The 19536-nt window shown below is 39.4% G+C and overlaps 1 protein-coding gene and 1 pseudogene across 1 annotated transcript in view; both read right to left on the bottom strand.

Moving 5' to 3' along the window:
- The window catches only part of cubn (cubilin (intrinsic factor-cobalamin receptor)), a 220026-nt gene that overhangs the window by 121168 nt on the left and 79322 nt on the right, over positions 1-19536 (bottom strand). The window contains exons 28-31 of the mRNA XM_076721417.1: positions 18485-18644; positions 17860-18041; positions 13813-13981; positions 1355-1536 (exon numbers count right to left, since the gene is read on the bottom strand). Coding sequence (XP_076577532.1) covers positions 1355-1536; positions 13813-13981; positions 17860-18041; positions 18485-18644 — 693 coding nt within the window. The remainder of the gene's footprint in view (positions 1-1354; positions 1537-13812; positions 13982-17859; positions 18042-18484; positions 18645-19536) is intronic.
- LOC143314505 (uncharacterized) lies at positions 12021-13143 on the bottom strand (annotated as a pseudogene).

Genomic DNA, 19536 nt, shown 5'->3' with positions numbered 1-19536 from the left:
GCCTCAAACCCACTTTGATGGAGCTCTTTCAGTTTTTTTCCCACTCCCTTTGAATGCACTTTTTGTTTGTATCTCCCACTATTTATGAGTGCGCTTTTCATTACAACCATTGTGTTTAAAATAAATTGTAATTTTTTCCTACATCTTTGTCTCTGGTCTGCATCTTTGGGTCGCAACAAATTTACCGGGCGTAAAGCCTAACACTTATGTAAACATTTTAGATCATTCATTCATTCATTCATTCATCTTCTATACCGCCTATCCCTTTCGGGGTTGCGGGGGGGCTGGAGCCTATCCCAGCTGTCAGCGGGCGAGAGGCGGAGTACAGCCTGAACCGGTTGCCAGCCGATTACAGGATTTTAGATAATTTTCAATTAAATTTTATTTATATAGTACCAAATCACAACTGAAGTTGTTTCAGTACACTTTCCATGTAGAGCAGGTCAGGACCCCACTCTTAATCCCAACAGGTCCCCCATGAGCAAGCACTGGGTGACATTGGCGAGGAAAAACTTTTTAACAGCCAGAAACCTCAAGCAAAACCAGGCTCTGGGTGGGCGACCGTCTGCTTTGACCAGTTTGTTGTAAGGGTGGAGGGGTGGAGAGAGAGAGAGAGAGAGAGAGAGAGAGAGAGAGAGAGAGAGAGAGAGAGAGAGGTGAGAGAGAGATAAACAGTGTGAGAGCAGTAGAGAGGTAGATGGAGAGAAAGGTAGAGAGAGAAAGAGAGGGAGATGCACTGCAATGACAGTGACAATGCCAGCTATAATAATAGCCATAAAAAGACATTTAACCAATCATAAAATCATATATGACATATGGTATACATATATATTGCATAGTATATAAGTATATGATATTTCCATATATGTAGTATATGTATGTATTCATAATATGACAGATACATAATAACAACAACTATGAATCTAATAATGGAAGTATGACTAATAGTAATAGCAGTTGCAGTGGGTGTCAGGCAGAGCCATGGTAGAAGAAGCAACAATAATTCACAATATAAACAGTTTGACATTTCCATGTTCCAAAGGAATCGAGTCTTATGATGATTGCAGTTATTCAAGTTGTGCAAGTGGTAGTTGAAGGACATCAAGTCATTTGCTATGTAAAGGTATTTCTCCATTCACTAGACAGGCTGCATCAATTCGATTGTGTGTATGTAAACTTGTATGTAGACAACTTTCCCAGTATTTAACCTTTATCAAGTGACTCAAACTGTAAGTAACCCACATGGTACCACTTGCATTTATACATCAGTAAAAACAAAACAAAATAGAGCCAGAAAGCTCTAATAGGACATGGTCAGGTACAAATTCCATTAAATGTCAAATCATTCACTCACAGCCACATAGTCCCAGGAGCAGTTGCTATGATGTTCAATATCCAGGTCAGAGAAGTTGAAGAAAACACGGTGGTTAGGATCCACACTGATAACCCAGGAACAGTCCACATTGTTGGGATAGCTGCTGGGATACAGAGGAGAATGGATCTCCCCTGATGGAGCTGTGACTGGGCCTCCACAGCCTGTAGGAAGGAGAACAGTTTGTTAAAGGTTACTAAGAGTGTTGGTGCTGGAGGAAAACTGAGCAGCTTGTTATTGATGTATTCAATCTTTATATATGTATGTGGTGATGGTGATGGTTGTCTATCATATGCCTTTTGTACCCTCCTTTCATACTGCAGTCCATGTCGCTGCTGCCTCTCACTATTGGTCTGGGGAGGCTGTTGACAGCCAGGTGCCAATAGAAATGCACACAGTTTGTAGCTGGTTCTTTTCCCCTGACAGTTTCTCCAGGAAAGCTTAATATTATTTTCAGTGAAATTTTCAACCCAATCACCAGAATAAATGTTGACATTGTAAGTTTCTACTAGCCATGGACATATCAATCCAATATACTTATATTTAAATCCATATTTTCATGGCAACCATTTTGGATTTAATCAACTCACCAACAAATCAACACGATCCACAAATTTGAGAGGTGACAGTGTCAACAATTCTATTCTACATTGTGAAATGCAGTTTGCATCACTGCTGATCTCAGCCTCAGTTGCATGTCAGAAATTTTCAAACCAAACCAGAAATGTCTGCTTCCCCCACATTTGACAGTTCATCAAATGTACATTAAATAATTACTAACTGCAATAAGTATATGAAAGTGATTTCATGTACATTGCTGGAATATCCAATAAAATCAAATGTAGAATTATCTTTTTTGTTTACCTTCTTTCTATCAAAGTTTCTCTCTGCACCTTGTGAATATCTCTTAACAACAAACTCTGAGACAGGAACTGCTATTTAGAAAGACTTCTAGTAATAAGATTTTTTGTGAGTCCAGACAATTAACCGAAATTAAAAAATATATAAATAAATTCTTTAAAAAAAATAATGTCTTACTCTCGTGACCCATCAATGAATAACAACTAAAACAATGATCACAAAAACATCTTCCCATGGACCAACAGTTGCAGATTGGAGATGCAATTCAGGGGAGTCATGAAGGTGGTCAAAGGTTGCATCCATTGAGAAATTTCTATTTGTCAGCAAGATGGTGCATACAGTTCCCAGCCAGAAGTTATGTACTGTTAAGCAATCCTATACTATGTAAGAAAGTACCTCGTGTTGGTATTGGTGTTAGTTATTGGTGTTATTCGAAACCCACACAGGGTTGGCCCAGACTGTGTCCCAATCTATCTTTCTATTAATTTGAGACACCCGTCTTTCATTCTAGAAATTTAGAATGTAAGAGTTTGATATAAATGTACTGTACATAAAAGACACATTCCTCGTGGGTACTAGGGATGTATATCGCCACCACTGGGGCCAATTTGATACGCATCTCGATACGCAGCCACCGATAGGATACATTAACGATACACTGAAGAATCTGTCGATGCGATGCGATGCAAGTCGCTCCTGTTCACGATACGATGCGATTCAAAAATGATTTGCTAACGATATGACTTGCTTACAAAAAGATTCGGTTGGATATGATGTGGTCCAATTCGATACAGTTAGTTGTGGTACGAGAGTGTGCCCATATCAGATTTCATATAGCACAACTGCTTTACTCTCTCTATCAATTTGAGAGATGCATCTAATATTTGGTTTGTTTTTACTGAGCAAACCAATAAATCCTATTTTTTAAAAAAACATAATTCAGTATATATAGACAGAGCTTTAAAATTTATTTATAATAAGCAATACTTACTCCGAATTATGTTCTCTGTCTCTACAATTTTACAAAACGTATAAAACTTCACAGTTTAACAGTTTTGGAAAGCACAGTATTAACAACGTGCATAGTGCAAATAATATGACCTGATTGCGTGCGTTTTGTCCAGTTTACCCTCTCGCTTGAAAAACCTGAAATATTGCCACACGTTTGATTTATGTGTCTTTTTCGGTGCACTGAATTTCCCCTCGCTGCTAACGTCGTTCTCATTTCCCTCTATGTTGTGAACAACGCTTGCGTCAGTGAAGGAGGAGCGATGGAGCATTCAGGTCGCCTCGGAAAACACAACAGGGCAGGGAATAGTACTAGAACATGAACTAATCAATTTAACCATGGAATTTACCGATGCAGACAGGCTAGAAGAGATGCACCGTAAATTCACCCATAAATTATATCTGATGTACCTTGAATCTACCAGTGCAGTCGCATCGCAAACGTTTGTATCGGATCACCGATATGAATCGGTGAATCTCGTCATCCCTAAGGTATAGCATTAAACCACACTGGCTATTAAAGTGCAGGTAACAGCAGTAACTACAGGTGTCATCAAATCAACCACAACTGAAATCTTCAAGATTCAAGAAGCCATTTTAAACAACACATTTACAATACAAAATAATGTGCATTAACATGTCAGTGTATACACAGCACATCACAGAACCCCTAGTGCGAACCAATGATTTTTTTTTCTTTTTCTAGACAATACTTTGCAGCCTGTGCAATCAATGGATTATCAATTATATATGCCCCTCATTGTAGCCTGAGTAAAATTAATCAGAAAAGACAAAACTCAGATAAACAAACAAAAATGACTGACAACAAATAGAAAGAACTACACAACAAGCATTATCAGGTTCCAAAAATCCTGATAATGAAAAGAATTCACAGAATACAACCAGAATAAATAGATAATAATAAAGCATAACCGAGGCAAACAAAATTGACATGTATGAACAATAAAAACACAGTTTTTGCTCAACGTGGACTGCAGTTTTCAAACAATGTGAGCTCAAAGAGTCAAAAACAGCAGAAAGGCCTTACACACCTCAGTGAAGTTACAGGTTCCTATATGAATGCACCACCGAAGTCTCTGCTGGAGGATCCACCATAAACATTTCCCCATTTAGCATCTTATGACAGGATCAGACTACATGACTCTAGCCCAATTTGAGCCAATTTTGTTGTGTCCGCCCAATTTCCAATGCTGAGGCCAGGTAAATCATGAACGACAACCGGCTGTCTATAACTGTGTAGTGTGACATGCCAAACAACTAGTCATGCAGCATCTAGGATACCCCACGACACCCCAATGAAAAGACTAGCATGCCAGAATGTTTTTTGTCTTGACATGAGTAGTGTGATGACATGTTCCTGAGCGTTTACCAATCAGATGCTCTTTCCAGAGCGCAGTCAGGTAACATGGTGAGGAGCAGGAGGAGGGATGCTGACGTTGCTGCTGTCTGATGGGACAATGAAAGAGAGGAAAAGTGGCAACAGTACCCCTGCCTATTTGACGCTTCCTCAAGGGAGTACCATGACCAAGACAACTGTTGTTGAGAAATAGAGGAAGCACTTCATCAGACAGGTGCGTAGCTGGCTATGCTGTCATAACTGCATATAATGCAGTGCTGCTGATATAAATATAACTCTATGCGTTACATTAACGCTCAACTGGGACTTCTTTCTGAAAAACAGTACTGTGTTTCTAACAATAACAGACTTGTGTATATATATTTAAATTGTTATTTTTTTATGCTCTTATTTTAGTAGATGTGTCATATTTTAGTAGATGTGTCATGCACCAATTTCACCAGAAAAAATTCCTCGTATGTGTAAAAGCATTCTTGGCAATAAAGCTTTTTCTGATTCTGATTCTGATTCTGATCTTTCTGATTCTGATTCTGATTCTGATAACATTATCCCCAGCCTTAATTGCAGGAATGTGCTTATCATTACTAATTCTAGATCAAACATTAAAGTAGTTTGGCTGTGTTGGCTGTTTGATGCGGCCAACACAGCCAAACATGCTCCTTGTAGAATAAATAACTAGGGAAATAAAATGATTATATGTGACAGACATTGCACTTGTTGTAATTGTTATCTGGATGCTACCCAGTAGATGTAAAAATAATGACCGAGTGGATAGAAGTTTACACTAAGTCTTGCATTTGCTTTTAATTTTACAGCATATCCACAGCCATTTTTCCTTTCTTGTCTTTATTTCGGTTCACAAGACCATCAGCATCACAGTTGTGCCTGATGACATCTGAACTTGTGCATGATAGTGAAATAACACGTGCTGGGAAGACATGGTAAGAGTTTATGGTACTGTGATCATTAGATCCGACATGGTGACCATGATCAAAGACAAAAAAATCATGTAGTCTGATCCCAGCATTAGCCAGACTCAGCATCCGTTGGTCATACAGCATGGCAGGTGTCTTTGCTTTGGTCGCTGCTTTATATTATATTTTTGGACTGTTCACAAACTGCTAAACCCGTCCCTGTTGTGTCTGTACCTCTTGCACTGTCTGACATTCTGCCAGTGACCATTTGTTGTAAAGTCTCTATTACAATAATGCTTTGCTTCCGATTTTTGAAGCAAGGTAAATTATGATTAGCATTCCTTCAGCTGGACAGACAAAACAGTCAGGTCACTGTTTTCATAACATAAGTAAAGGCTGGCCATGATAGCGACATGCATATTGGCACAAAACAGGAGGTAATATCATAAAGGAGGAACTACTCAAGAGATGAAAAACATTTTCAATGTATATGTGAGCATGTGACTATTTTCTTAAGACAGAATTGAAAAAAATCTGAATCTATCCTGCAGTGTTGATAAGTGACCCCAACTCAGATGTGTCATTCAAGCAGCACGTTTACTACACACCACTTGGCACACATGCATTTTGTGTGAGCCTTAGAGACAGAGAAAGAAAGAACATACACTGGTTACAGGGCTTGTCATTATTGGCATCTGGTGGTAACTATTCTTCTTGAGAAAAAATTCTTCAGAAAAAAGTTGCTAATCAGCATTGCAACTTTCTACACAGCAATAGTTTATTTGAGGATTTCCACTCAGGATTTAAAGTGCATCATAGCACAGAGACAGCACTGGTTAAAGTTACAAATGACCTTCTAATTGCATCAGATAAAGGACCTGTCTCCGTAGTAGTCTTATTAGATTTTAGCGCTGCAATCGACACCATTGACCATGTATCCTATTGCAGAGACTGGAACACTTTATCAGCATTAAGGGAACTGCACTTAGACGGTTTAAATCCTACTTTTCAGATCGCCCTCAGTTTGTACACATTAGTGATGACTCCTCTGTGCTCTCTATAGTCAGCTATGGAGTTCTGCAGGCTTCTATTCACCTTATATATGTTTCCTTTAGAGAAAATTATCAGGAAGCACTCAATAAGTTGTCATTGCTATGCAGATGACACCGAGCTATATTTACCAATGAAGCCAGGAGAAACCAATCAGTTAACTAGACTACAAGCGTGTCTTCAGGATATAAAGACCTGGATGACCTGCAATTTTCTGATGCTAAACTCGGACAAAACTGAAGTTATAGTACTAGGCCCTAAACCTTAGAAACTCACTTTCTGATGACATAACAGTCATGGATGGCATTGCGCTGACCTCCAGCACCACTGTAAAGAGGATCTGGGAGTTATCTTTGATCAGGACATGTCCTTTCAATCCCATGTAAAACAAATTTCAAGGACTGTCTTTTTTCACCTTTGTAACATTGCAACAATCAGGCACATTCTGTCTCAAAACGATGCAGAAAAGCTAGTCCATGCATTCGTAACTTCCAGGTTGTATTATTGCAATGCCGTACTATGAGGCTGCCCAAATTCATTGCTGAATATTCTCCAGTTGCTCCAGAACGCTGCAGCACGTGTTCTAACAAAAATGAGGAAGGGAGATCATATTTCTCTGATATTAGCCACTCTGTGCTGGCTCCCTGTAAAATTTAGAATAGAATTTAAAATCCTCCTCCTTACTTTTACAGCCATAAATGGTCAGGCACCATCTTATCTTAAAGAGCTCATAGTACCTCATTACCCAACTAAAACACTGTGTTCCCAGAATGCAGGCTTACTTATGGTTCTTAAAGTTCCAAAAGCAGAACAGGAGCCAGAGCATTTAGCTATCAAGCTCCTCTCCTGTGGAACCATCTTCCAGTCTTTGTCCAGGAGGCAGACACTGTCTCTACCTTTTTGATGAAGCTTATAGGACTGGCTCAGGCTTGTCCTGGACCAGCCCCTAGTTATGCTGCTATAGCATTAGACTGTCGGGGAGCCTCCAAAGACACACCGAGTTCCTCTGTTCTTCTCTCCCTCTCCATCTGCACGCTTCCATGTCCTACCGCGGCATGTAACTAACTTAGCTTCTTCCCCAGAGTCTCTGTGCTATGTTGTCTTGCAGGTTCCCATGTACAGTGGCTGAATCTGGATTGTGGATTACAGCTATGTCTCCTGCCATGGCCCTGCCTGACATCCACTGCAACTGCTTCTACTATTATTACATCCACTGTCACTGTTACTGTGATTGCATTTCTGTGCCTCTCTGTCTGTCTCTCACTCTTTCTCTCTTGCTCTCTCTCACACAACCGGTCGAGGCAGATGGTTGCTCACCCAGAGCCTGGTTCTGCCTGAGGCTTCTGCCTGTTAAAAGGAAGTTTTTTCTTGTCACTGTCACCAAGTGCTTGCTCATGAGGGAACTGTTGGGTCTCTGGAGCTTGGCCTGTAGCAGCTCTATATAGAAAGTGTCCTAAGACAACTTCTGTTTGTTTCTGTCTGTCTTCTGATTTGGCGCTATACAAATAGAAATTAAATTGAATTAAGCAATGGACATAAGAAACTTCTTCAAAATGAAAGACGATGAAGCAGGCAACGAGTTGTAAGCGTGGCTACAAGAGGTGAAGCAAGAAGAGTTATCTCCTGTAGCTGTAACAGCAGGTGAGTCAGGGGAATGTGAGAGTTCTACTGCATCTACTAGCTGAGGCTGGTGAGGAAGAGGGCACCTAAACAGGGTAGCTAGTCTAGCCTGCACTCAATGTCATAATAGTTTTAAACATGGGCTTGGCATAGAAAGTGGGATGGCCTGACTTTGCCTTTGCCTCCTACATAGTGAGGACCAGAACAAGTTTTTAAACTACAGAGTGAGGACATTTGTGGAAAGTGAGGACATTTTGGGCAGTTGTCACAACTTCAAAGGGTTTTTTGAAGGTCAAGAATTAGTTTTAAGCGTAAGGTTAGGGTTAGGGTAAGAATTAAGCATTTAGTTGTGACGGTTGTTTTCAAGAAGGCACTGCATGAGTGGCAGCTAGTCGTAGCAGCTCTGACCACTTTTCTTTGTTTTGGTGTTCTTTTGTGCTTTTCTTGTGTTTCTTCCATCACTAGTCTCAGTTGATCGTCTACACTTAGGGATGTAAAACTGGGGAGACTAATGATTTGCTTTATACTCTTTTCTGGATTAATTAAAACAACATTGGGATATCCCTTCAGCAGCACAAATGGAGTGGAAAGATCGCAGATCCCCACAGAGAGCGATGAAGAGCGGTAAGAGGAAGGGTGGGGGCATGGTGATGTTTGTGAACAACAGATGGTGTAATCCATGGCACATCACTGTAAAGAAGCAGCATTGTACAAGAGACATAGAGCTCCTAGCTGTTAGCATTTGGCCATATTATCTCCTGAGGGAGTTCTCGCACGTCATTGCACTTCAACACCACTGACTGAATGAAAGAAAGAGGATTTTTAGATGTGGAGACAAAATATTCGCTGAGGAGTGTGCAGAGAGAGATGTAAAGGAAGATGAGGAGAGGCACGGACAGCTACAGGAGGAAGTTGGAGAAGTCCCTTCACAGGTACAATGCCAGAGAGGTGTGGAGAGGCCTGAAAACCATCTCAGGCTACAACAGTGAGGGCAGGACGGGCCCAGAATCTAGAGATCAATAATGTGCAAATGAACTGAATCTGTTTTTCAACAGATTTGACTCCACTCCCTCCCCCAACCCATCAGAGTCCAGACCATATGGCTACACTAGTGAACATCCAGGGCTTGGACATTGCACAAATAACTGGGTGTTCACCTGAACAACAAACTGGACTGGACTAACAGGAGGGCCAAAGTCATCTCCATCTGCTCAGAATACTGAAGTCCTTTGGAGCATGTGGGGCAGTGTTAAAAACATGTTATGACTCTGTGGTGACATCTGCTATTTTCTATGCAGTGGTCTGCTTGGGCTGTGGCAGTTCTGTGAGAGACAGAAAAAGACTAAACAAACTGGTGGGAGTATGGAATGAGTAAAAGAAAATGTAATGTTCCATAAACTACTGTTAAAATAAGTACAATTACAGTTATTGTTTTGTCTTTGTGTGCATGCACACAACTCAATCAGTTAGGTAGGTTTTTCAGTAGGTTTTACATTGCAAATATTTATTTCCCCTCATTAATTTCCCTTATCAATATCCTTTGTTACAACAGTGTTTCTGTGACAATGTAAGTTATTAGAAATAATATCGGAGGTTATGTGATTGTGGCATTAGAATATTAACTGTCAATACTGCACTGTTTAGAAGCTTATGTGGCAGTTAGCAGGCCCATGAGGTTCTCAAGTTAGTCAATGAGCTGAGATGTAACCCAGTTTATTTGTCAAAGTTTGTCTTTATGTTACCAGCTGTTTGTTTGTTTGTTTACCTGTGTTTTCTAAGTTGAGATGGCCTGTATCTGTGGGTACACAATTCCGTTCACTACATGTGCTAAGCTCCTGGTCCAGGCCTTGTGAACTAAAGAAAGACAAAGATGAACCTACTGCAGAAAATTTCTTTCCAGCGTTGCAGGCCTGGGAAGATGTGTCTTGTTTAGAACAGTGCAGGGATTCAGTGAACTCAGCAGTGCCGTCACGCAACTCCAGACAGTCTGTTCCGGTCACATGACTTTCTATTTGTTGAAGCCAACACCATATTAGTGTTTCATTACTCTTCCTGCCCCTCCACCCCTTATTTGCTAAATTTCCAATTTGATTGTATCCGCTTAGATTGCTAACCCTCACATGCACAATAAATTCATGTTTGGAAATAAATCCTTCATTTGAATGAAAGAAGTTGCATTACCTCCCATTGGAAACTTTGGCCAATAGTGCACAGCCAGGCAAATAAAAAAACTGCAGACAGATGTGGACAGTGCTAAATCTTACAATGCCCCAACTACTGAACTAGAGCCATGGTCCACAGAGGGAGGCTCCCTGGGAATGCTCCTTTTGTGGACCACGGTTTATTAGCCATCTTTGGCACAGCCTATCATGCAGCACAGAGCAACCACTAATCCTGCACTTAAGTCTGTTGAGCCTGTCCAGCTTGTACTCCAGTCTGCACATGCAGCACCTCAGCCAGCACATGACACACCTCAGTTTGTTCAGTCAGCACCACAACAGCTAAGCTTCACTATGCTCATCAGGCAGCAGCTCAAACTCAACCACTGCCAGAATTAACACCTCCTCCATTCAGCCATCTTGGGTTGAGGCTGGACTCCCTTTCTGTTCTCTGCCACTTATATGGTTTGGAACAGCTTATTCAACACCACACTCTGGATAGCTCCCTATGGCTCAATTCATTCAGACATCAGCATACTCCCCTCCCTCAACTCTGCAAGGCTCAACATGCATTATATGCCATTCCAAAGCTCAAAGTGCCTTTATTCTGTGGGTGGAATATACATTTGTTAGTGTAATGCATGGTTTGCAGCAACGGTATGGTCAGCCAAGACAACTGATCCAAGGAGAGTTGAAAGCCATATTTGGCTCACATCCAGTGACAATAAGTGATGCACATGCCTTTCAATAGTTGTCCTCTGCAGTTAACATGTTGTTGGAAATACTGAGCCACATAGATGGGCAGGACCATTCATGTGGCTCAACTAAGACATGGCTCCTATGTAGCAAGCTGTCCAATAGTTACAGGAATAGCTTGGCTGAATACCATCTGACAATGGGCATTATCTACTGTGGTTGTGATCAACTAATACACCTTGCTGAATGGATGGATAGAAAAGCTGAAATGATCCAGCTCATTGTGCATCACAAAAAGGCAAGGGTGGTGTTCAGTTGTTCCTTTCACCACCAGCAGATGGCCCCAAATGATAACCTGGGCTCTATGTTGGACAAAGAGATGAACCTATTGCGGACAAGCTCTGTCCAGGCAGGTTTGGGAAGGTGAGCTTCCTAAATTACAGGACATCACCCTGACCTGGGGACATGCTGCAGTAATAATAATGCTGCAGGAATAATAATCAGTCATAGACTTTTACTTTTTCTGTGACACATTTGAGAAGTCTCATAGATCGGTAGCCTACAAGCAAGTAAAAAATCTTGAGGGACACATATAAGTGTAATTTATAATGTCCAGGTTGTGCATTGCTCCCAGCAGCAAATGTAATCTGAAAAGTAATTATCAAACGGTGTCAGATAAATATAGTGGAGTAAAGAGTATAGCATTTTGCCTCTGAGATGACTCACCTGACGCCACAGTATAATGCATTCAGAAAGTATTCACACCCTTTCACTTTCCTCACAATTTGTTATGTTACAGCCTTTTCCCAAAATGGATTACATTCCTTTTTTGTCTCATTAATCTACACATAATATCCCATAATGACAAAATTAAAAAGTTTTTTTTTAAGAATTTTTTGCAAAGGTATTAAAAATAAAAAACTGAAAATTGCATGTACATAAGTATTCACACCCTTTACTTTTTACCTGTACTTTGTTGAGGCACTCTTGGCAGCGATTACGGCCTCAAGTCTTCTTAAGTATGACGCTACAAGCTTGGCACACCTATATTTGGGGTACTTCTCCCTTTCTTCTATGCAGATCCTCTCAAGCTCTGCCAGGTTAGATGGGGAGTATTGCTGCACAGCTATTTTCAGGTCTTTCTGGAGATATTCAATGGGGTTCAAGTCTGGGCTCTGGCTGGGCCACTCAAGGACATTCACAGACTTGTCCCGAAGTCACTCCTTCATTTTCTTGGCTGTGTGCTTAGGGTCATTGTCCTGTTGGAAGGTAAATCTTCCCCTCACTCTGAGGTCCTGAGCAATCTGGAGCAGGTTTTCATCAAGGATCTCTCTGTACTTTGCTCTGTTCATCTTTCTCTCGATCCTGACTAGTCTCCCAGTTCCTGCCACTGAAAAACATCCCCGTAGCATGATGCTGCCACCACATGACATGCTTCATCATAGGGATGGTATTTGCCAGGTGATGAGAGGGGCCTGGTTTCCTTCAGACATGATGCTTGGCATTCAGGCCAAAGAGTTCAATGTTGGTTTCATCAGACCAGAGAATCTTGTTTATCATGGTCTGAGAGTCCTTTAGGTGCCTTTTGGCAAACTCCAAGTGGACTGTCATGTGCCAATTTCCCCTCGGGAATCAGTAAAGTATTTCTGATCTGATTTTACTGAGTAGAGGCTTCCGTCTGGCCTCTCTACCATAAAGGTATGATTATTGGAGTGCTGCAGAGATGGTTGTCCTTCTGGTAGGTTCTTTCATCTCCACAGAGGAACGCTAGAGCTCTGTCAGAGTGACCACCGGGTTCTCAGTCACCTTCCTGACCAAGGACCTTCTCCCCTGATTACTCAGTTTGGCCTAAAGCTCCAGGAAGAGTCCTGGTGGTTCCAAACTTCTTCCATTTATGAATGATGGAGACCACTGTGCTCTTTGGGACCTTCAATGCTGCAGAAATTTTTTGTACCCTTCCCCAGAACTGTGCCTTGATACAATCCTGTCTCACAGGTCTACAGACAATTCCTTTGACTTCATGGCTTGGTTTCTGCTCTGACATGCACTGTCAAAACTGGGACTTTACATAGATTGGTATGTGCCTTTCCAAATCATGTCCAATCAATTGAATTTACAACAGGTGGACTCCAATCAAGTTGTAGAAACATCTCAAGGATGATCAGTGGAAACAGGATGCACCTGAGCTCAATTTTGAGTGCCATAGCAAAGGGTGTGTTTACTTATGTACATGCGATGTTTCAATTTTTATCATATATTGCCTTGTCAAGTCTTCACCAAGCTTCGAAAATCACTGCTAATCAGTTGCTTCTGTTTTCAGTCATAATTTAAGACTTTAAACTTTTCCGATCTCATGGTCTCTCTGCTAAATTTAACATTGTTAACTGTGTTTAATGATATAAATAAAAGCCTGAGCCTCATTTAATGTAGCTTGCATTTAGCCATTTTATTTGTGAAATTCATTTTTCTTCATCAAGACACACATGGTGGACCGGTTATAGCAGGCTGTCTATATTGCTGGATAAATAATTAACGTGGTTCTGCTGAATAAATCTGAATAACATCATACTACTCCAAACTAAGTTACTGTAACTGTAATTTGCAACAATTTGGCACTGCATGATACCTGTCTCCTGAAGAGGACTTAAGCTTGTTACTTACCTTACCATCATGTATTATAAAAATGAAATCATGATACCTATACAGTGGCTATATGTATGGTATATGGACATGAACTCAATAATGTCCACCCACCTGCCTGTACTTCAGCCCAGCTTGCACTGAAACCTCGACCACTGATGTAACCATCAGATTTGAAGCGCACTGTGACCAGGTTCCCAGTGCTGGAGACACACATTGGGCTGGATGTGGTGGTGCAGAGCTTGGCTAGCTGAGGAGCTGACAAGTCCGGGCCTCCGTACACCTAAGAGATAGTCAAAAGTAATGCTCAAAAGTCCATCTGCTGTTCAATGTTTATAAACTAATCCAAGGTCACCAGTTACACTGTATGTAAATGTAGTAATGGCTTAATGAGTCACTCATTAAGCCATTACTACATTTACTAGGAAATATATTTACTTGATATTAACACAATTGTCTTCACATAACAAATAAGTGTTACGGGTTAGAGTTTGGGTTATGGAAAGTCCCTTTTGGACAGACAGCCCTAAAAGGTCTCATAGGCTAGTAGCTGTGCACTGCTCTTTTACAGAGGTGGGGCAGTTAACCTGACATACATTTGCCGGACTAACCAGTTTGTCTTCATCCTTGAAGTCCTCTCTTATTAAAAAGGAAAATTGCTATTTGCAAGCACTTCTGATACAGCATAAATCTCACCCTCTTGCTGTGTCACTTGTCTGAGTAAGCTCTTTTCGCCAAGCCATAATGAGCTCTTTATTGGCCCCTGAGGCAGGAAGGAAGGAAACACCCACTGGTACTTGACAGCTGGTGAGTTGTAGTGGGCATGTTACTCCTAACAGTTGAGCCCCTTCCACACTCAGACTTTGACAAGTGACATAAAGGTGCCCATAGGGGACTATGACAAAATCTAAACACAAACTTGAAAATAAAAATGCAATTCCACAAAAGCATTATAATTTTCTATTCATGTATTTGTTATTTGCATAAAAATGCCATAGTACAATGTGAATTTTCATATGCTCATATAGTGAAATGCAATAAGGGAAACAGCATCATCAGGCTACTGCATTTACATTTACATTTATATCATGCTCTGATGTGAACAAAATTCAAATGAAAATATAATCACTCAGACCTCTCATCAAGGGAGGTCGTCAGTTAGCATGTCACTTCCTCTGCACTGTGTTTCTCAGTGTAAACTTGGCTCTCTTAGATCCAACGTGTTTGATGTGGTAGCCTATGCCATTGGCAATGGCATATATTTCACGATGCTTTCAAGATTTACCATTGATAAATGTCAACAACGAATCAATTTCACCTGCATCCAACAGTAAACAGGGGAACTGTCATGGTTTCTGGCTATGCAAAAAACAGGGAGTAAACCCAATGATGTAGACTTAATAAAAGGCAGGGCGGAAGCCATTCAAAAGATTTATTTTTACAAAAATAAGGTAAACCAAAATCCAACTGAGTTCAAAAGAGTTCAAATATCCAAAAACAAGAAAGTAGCTCCAGGGAAACACAACAATTATCTAAGAAACAGGGAAACCAGAGACTAGACTAGACATACATAAGAATTACAGGGAACAGGAAAGCCACACATTAAGGGCGTTTTTTTTCTTAGTACCAAAGAAAGACCAAGACATGGGTCTACTGTCTGTAAGATATACTGTATGTAAGTTATGCTACAGGTCCATGATGAAGTCAGACAAGCTCCATAGTCTCAGAGTAGGATGGAGATAGGACCTTTCTGATTTGCTACTGTATTTGTTTCTGTTTGGATAAATGTGTTCCTTGGGATTTGGGTGATTTTAGATATGTTAGAGCCATTAATAAAACCTAAACTTTAATATAACTGAAAGAGGACAAGGTAGCTAGTCCCCAGACACTGCCTTGTTCTGTTTTGTTTTTGTATGCAGTGTTAACTGTTGTGTGTTTTGTCCCTTTTCTGCATATGACTTCATGTTCTTCATTAGTTTGAAAGTAAATGAATTGATATTATTCTGTAGAAGTTGTAAGTGTAATTTCAATACTGTGATAAAAACATGTCTAGGACCTTCCTATTTCACCCTAAAAATAGCACAATGTTATCAAACCAAAATTTGACTTCATAGAGAATTCATATAGTACAGAGGAAGGGACGTTCTAACTGAAGACCTGCTTTGGTGAGAAGACTGACAGATTACATTATCGTTTAAATTTTGTACACTTCAGAGCATGATGTAAATGTACATGCAGTCTTTGAAAATGAAAGGTTTCATGCGATTTTAATTTTAACTTTTAAGTTGTTAGAAAATTGCTTTTTCATTTTCATTTTCTTCACTTTATAGTTTGCTGATGTGTAAATGTAAATGCAAATTGATTATTGCCCACCAGGTTAAGTTTTTAAAAATTAAATGTCTATTGCTGTTTTCATTTTCAAGTTAGAAAATTGCCTTTTCATTTTTATTTTGTCCACTTTAGAGTGTGATGACATGTCAACGTAAATGCAATAGACTGGAAATGCTGTATGCTTTTTTGCTTTTGAATATTGTCCACTTGGGAGCAGGTTAAGTCCTTCAAAATAAATGTCAAACACCTAAAAATAATGGAAAATTGTAATGCTATTGTGGAATTACATTTGTCACCTTGAAGTTTGAATTTTCATTTTAATATAGTCCTGTATGGGCTTCCACAGATTAGTATTTGATATTAATATTATTTTTTGGCTATTGAACAGGGTCAGGTTATTGATATACTGATGTAATTGAGAATAGCACTAGCCACCACAGGATTTTCTATGAGTCTGTGGTGGCTAGTGCTATTCTCTACACTGTTGCATGCTGGGGCAGCAGGCTGAGGATGGCGAATGCCAACAGACTCAAAAAACCTTGGACTTTTCACTGTCTGTTAGATCACATATATTTATAATGATATTATACTGATACATATTTGACCAAATTCAATTTACATCCCTCTGTATATTCTCTCTTTATTTTTCTCAGTCTATATATTTTGTTTTATATATTGTTGTATATTTTGTTTTATATTTATATATTCTCAGTATAAATATTTTGTTTTGAGATTTTGTTTTTAGATATATATATTTTCTTTTCTCTTTTCTAATTTTATTCTAATTATTCTTGTAAGGAGCACCTGCAACAAAAACAATTTCCCCTTGGGAATCAATAAAGGAATTCTGATTCTGATTCTAAATGTCCAACTAAGAACAAGTTTAAGGCTAACTTCCATACTTTCTTCCTTGTCATCCCCTCTGAAACAAAAGGCCAGCATATTTGAGGTACTTGTAGTTTATTTGAATACTTTCATTTTATGCTACTTCAAACATCTACACAACAATTTCAGAAATACTTTAGTTTTCACTCCTCTACAAGTTAAGATTTTACACAATAAATATATGGTCAGTTTATAAAATTTGATGCATTGTTTTAGATTACTGTTTTATTGTTGGGTAGTTTGAAGTTGAGGTAAGTAGTTAAAGTGACTTCAACCATCTACTGTAAAATGCTGCTACCACAGCTTCACTGAAAGTTTGTTACCCAGCTACATTGTAAAAATTAAAACTTGAAATTGTTACTCTTAATTAATTTCTGATTAAGCTGAACAAAACATTACGTGTTACATTTCTTTTCCTGTTTTTTGTTTGTACATACATCTGTTAGACTTGTCAAGTTAATGCTTTCAGAATGATTTCAGAACCTATAGTCATGAGTAACATAAAATATTTTGTAACATAAAATGACGAGTTAAGAAAATGTATTATTTAAAAATATTATTTGCTTATAAGCACATTTCTGTACTGTTCCCAGCACTGTCTTTGGGTAAAAATAATCTTTAGAGAGCTTTTTCTCTTTTGAAAAAATACATGGAGTTAGCCTATTATGTGCTATTTTACATGCATGTCAGATGAGTCATATAGGCTTCACTCTGATTGAAATTTAACCAATGAAAGCCATTAAGATTATATTTATCCACCTCAGAGAAGATGGCATTCTGCTAGAGTTTCACTGTACTGAGAGTAAATTTCTGGCCTAATGATGATGGACTAAAGAAATCACCTGCTGAGTTTTTACCATATGGAGCAATGTTACAATAAGCACTTGCATCAACAACTATTTTTAATGAACAAGCCAAAACATAGGAGATAGATCCATATCTTACTTCCAGCACATCATAATTGCAATCTTGGTGGAACTCCACATCAAACTCATGGATAGTGAGGGTCACGCTACTGCCAGCTGATGTGGTGATATACCAGATACACTCTCTGTTCTCTGGATATCTGTTGGGGTAGTCTGGGCTAGTGAAGGAGCCACTGGGACCAGAGAACTCCCCACCACAACCTGCAAGGACACACACCAAGTCAGAGGGGACCAAAGAGTCTGATGCACTGACAGTTTGGGAATATACAGTGGGAATACATTGTGTGTGTGTGTGTGTGTGTGTGTGTGTGTATATATATATATATATATATATATATTAAAACTGTATATCTCTCTCTCTCTCTCTCTCGCTCTATATATATATATATATATGTCCACAGAGAGAGAGCGAGAGAGAGAGAGAGAAACCATTGTGCCATTGTGTTCTCCTGTACATAAAACTTGTCAATTCAGATTAATTTTTAGTCATTTTCATATGAAAAATTTTGCTTCAATTAAAATTTCTCTCTCCACTAAAAACTTCCTCATCGTCATCAAAAAAAACCCAGAAATGAGCAAGTAAAGATCTCTGCATGCGGTTGTCTTATTGTGACCCACAACAACAGAAGACATTTCCGTCTTACCATTCTGGTACCATATCATCTGGAAGCCGGACATGGACACAGAGGAGTCTGTTCTGAACACCATGGTGAGAGCTGAGCTTGTGGTGCTGTTAGCTGGGGGTGGGCTGTATCCACAGAATGTGCCAATCAGGGGAGCTTGCTCGTGAGGGCCATTATAGAGCTAGGACAGTAATATTTGGAGAAAATGGTATGAATGAATCAGAATCAGAATCAGAATCAGAAAAAGCTTTATTGCCAAGTACGCTTTTACACATACAAGGAATTTGTTCTGGTGAAATTGGTGCATGACACATCTACTAAAATAAGAGCATAAAATATAACAATTTAAATATACAGTATATGCACAAGTCTGTTTTTTGTTGTTTGCTATTTTCCGGAAACACAGTCTGTTTTTCAGAAAGAAGTCCAAGTTGAGCGTTAATGTAACGCATAGAGTTGTATTTATATCAATGTGACAAAATGACTCCGAGGTGGAATGTGAAGAGTGTCAGGGGGGATTCCGGGCCTTGTTGGTAAGGCTGACAACAGACAGGAAAAAACTGTTCTTGTGGCGTGAGGTTTTGGTCCTGATGGGCCGCAGCCTCCATGAAGAGTATAATACAAAATTGCAAAAACATATGGTAACACTTTCTATGAAGACCACATCTCTAGTGCATTATGAGCACAGTTATGAATAACTATAAATCTAGCTTATAATGACTGATAAATCCAAGGGTCTTATGAGTGCTCTTGACAGGTTATAAACTACAGACTGACTGATGGGGCTTATAATACGTTTTGACTACTTGTACCCCTTTATACACACACCTCAACAATAGACTGTTGTAAGGGCTCATAGGATGCTATAATACTCCATGAACGATCATAAGTTATCAATGTATGCTTTAAGTAAAGTGAAGTTCATATGGATGTTCATCTGTAATGCAGCATACCTCATTGTAATGTTTCATTGTTGGTGTTAAGTAAAGGGTAACACATTTGCATGCATTTAAAAGAATCTACACTGCATCATAAGTCATTATGTCAGATACTAAAATATAAAGACACGACTA

This window comes from Chaetodon auriga, chromosome 21 (genome assembly GCF_051107435.1).
Source record: "Chaetodon auriga isolate fChaAug3 chromosome 21, fChaAug3.hap1, whole genome shotgun sequence".
Classification (NCBI taxonomy): domain Eukaryota; kingdom Metazoa; phylum Chordata; class Actinopteri; order Chaetodontiformes; family Chaetodontidae; genus Chaetodon; species Chaetodon auriga.
This window is presented reverse-complemented; position numbering and strand designations above follow the sequence as displayed.